The sequence below is a fragment of the Priapulus caudatus genome, unplaced genomic scaffold (genome assembly GCF_000485595.1).
Source record: "Priapulus caudatus unplaced genomic scaffold, Priapulus_caudatus-5.0.1 Scaffold480, whole genome shotgun sequence".
NCBI classification, from domain to species: Eukaryota; Metazoa; Priapulida; class Priapulimorpha; order Priapulimorphida; family Priapulidae; genus Priapulus; species Priapulus caudatus.
The window spans coordinates 209,888-211,838 of record NW_014577541.1 but is presented as its reverse complement, the minus strand read 5'-3'; the positions used below and the strand labels follow the sequence as shown (position 1 = coordinate 211,838).

The 1,951-nt window shown below is 54.8% G+C and overlaps 1 protein-coding gene across 1 annotated transcript; it reads right to left on the bottom strand.

Moving 5' to 3' along the window:
* Positions 1–332: 332 nt before the first annotated feature.
* On the bottom strand, positions 333–1,528 carry LOC106810870 (prolactin-releasing peptide receptor-like). The gene has a single exon (XM_014814336.1). The coding sequence runs from the start codon at positions 1,524–1,526 to the stop codon at positions 333–335; it is 1,194 nt and encodes a 397-aa protein (XP_014669822.1). The 5' UTR covers positions 1,527–1,528.
* Between the last annotated feature and the right edge of the window lie 423 nt (positions 1,529–1,951).

The following is a 1,951-nucleotide window of genomic DNA, read 5'->3' as shown; positions in this document are numbered from 1 at the left end:
TCTTCCCTCCCCTTCCCTCGTGCGCTTTTCCCCTTCCCACCTCTCCAAACTCTCCTTTCTTCCCTCCCCCTTTCTCCCATCCTCAATATCTCTCGCTTCCTTTCTCCATCTCCCTTTCTCGCGCTTACTATCTTACTCTCTTCCTACATCTCTCTCGCTTCCTCATTCTCTCTCGCTCTATTTCGACATCCCATTCTCGCTCTCTTCCTCCCATCTATCGATCCCTTTCTTTGTGTCTTTCTCCCCCTCTCTCTTTATGTATATGTCCCCCTCTCTCTCTTTGTGTATCTCCCCCCCCCTCTCTCTCTCTATATCTCTCTCTCTGTCCTTCTCTACAGGGCTGTCGTCGCGTCGCGTTCGTTTTCCGCCTCGCTGAGATATTCGAGCTCGCCTGAGCGGTTGCTCTGATTGCTCTTGATGCTCGACTTTAGCTTCAGTCGCTTCAGGTGAGCGTTGGCGGGGCTGTTCGTCTCCGGATCGGCGACGTCGCAGCGCAGCGAGTTGCGGCCGGCGTGCACGAGGGTCGTCTGCGCCGTGTCGAGCGAGTTGCCGTTGCAGCGGCACTGGCGCGGCTCCTGTATGCAGCACGACAGCGCCGACTTGAACTCCTTGCGAAAGTTGTCGTTCAGGTAGGCGTAGATGAACGGATTGTAGCAGGTGGAGCTCATCGCGACGACGTGGCAGAACGAGAAGGTGACGAGGAAGTGTTCGGAGTAGGCGAGACGCTCGTTGATGCCCGTGATGATGACGTGAAGCGTGTTCAGCGGCAGCCAGCAGAAGGCGAAGATGAGAACCATGCCGATGAGCATGCGGTTCGTTCGTCGCTTGCGCCTGATATCCTGATCGTCTCGCTCGCGGCACGTCCGCGAGCCCATCTTGCGGCGCACGCGTTCGCTGAGTCGCATCGAGACCATCGCGTAGCAGAACGTGATGATGATGAGCGGGAAGGCGAACTGCACGAGCAGGTTGGCCATCGTGTACATGCTCATGTGCGCGATGACGGGCCAGTTCTCGCGGCACATGCGATTCTCGTCGACCGTCATGTACACGCCCATCGGCAGCGACATGCTGACGCTAATAACCCAGACGAGCAGCAGCACCAGCACGCACACAGACATCTTCATGCGCGGCTTGAACGGGTAGCAGATGACGACGAAGCGGTCGACGGCGATCGCCGTCAGCGTCAGCGTCGACACGTAGACGCTGATCGCCTGGATGAGCGGCACGAGGTGACACATCACCGAGCCGAAGTACCAGGCAGGCAGCCAGGTGCTGAGCGGCGTGAAGGGCACCGAGATGAGGCACATGAGACCGTCGGAGATGGCCAGGTTGGCGATGAAGATGTTGGTGACGGACTGCATCGCCGGGTTGCGCACGACGACGTAGCACGTGAGAAAGTTGCCCGCCGTGCCGACGATGAAGATGACGGCGTACGCCGCGTAGAACATCACCTGAATGTGAATCTCCTTGATGCCGTAGTACGTTCCGTTGGCGATAGTCGCGTTCTCCGGCTGTTCCGACTCCATGTTCGTCGTCGATAGTGTTCTATATGTTATAACGTATATAGCTAATATATATTCGCGCGTATATGCGTATATGTATTTATATATGTATGTATCTAATAACAACGGATAAATAATTGATCGCTTCCGCGTGCGCACGGTCAGTAGAGACTAATTTGCGTTTTAGTGTGCGCACCTTCTATGACATCTGTCGTTTATGACCGTGTCGCATATATGACTGCGACATATATGTCAGAACACCGAGCAATGTGACACTCACACACGCGCGCGCATACACACGAGCAGTCGCGTACAACTATATATATATACGGATAAATAAATATAGTGTTAATTGTGCGAGCGGAGCACCTGCTCGAGGTTGTAGTAACGCTGGTCTCTCTCTCTCTCTCTCTCTCTCTCTCTCTCTCTCTCTCTCTCTCTCTCTCTCT

Coding starts and splice junctions, on each gene's coding strand:
- LOC106810870 (XM_014814336.1), bottom strand. CDS start 1,526: ATGGAGTCGGAACAGCCGGAGAACGCGACTATCGCCAACGGAACGTAC.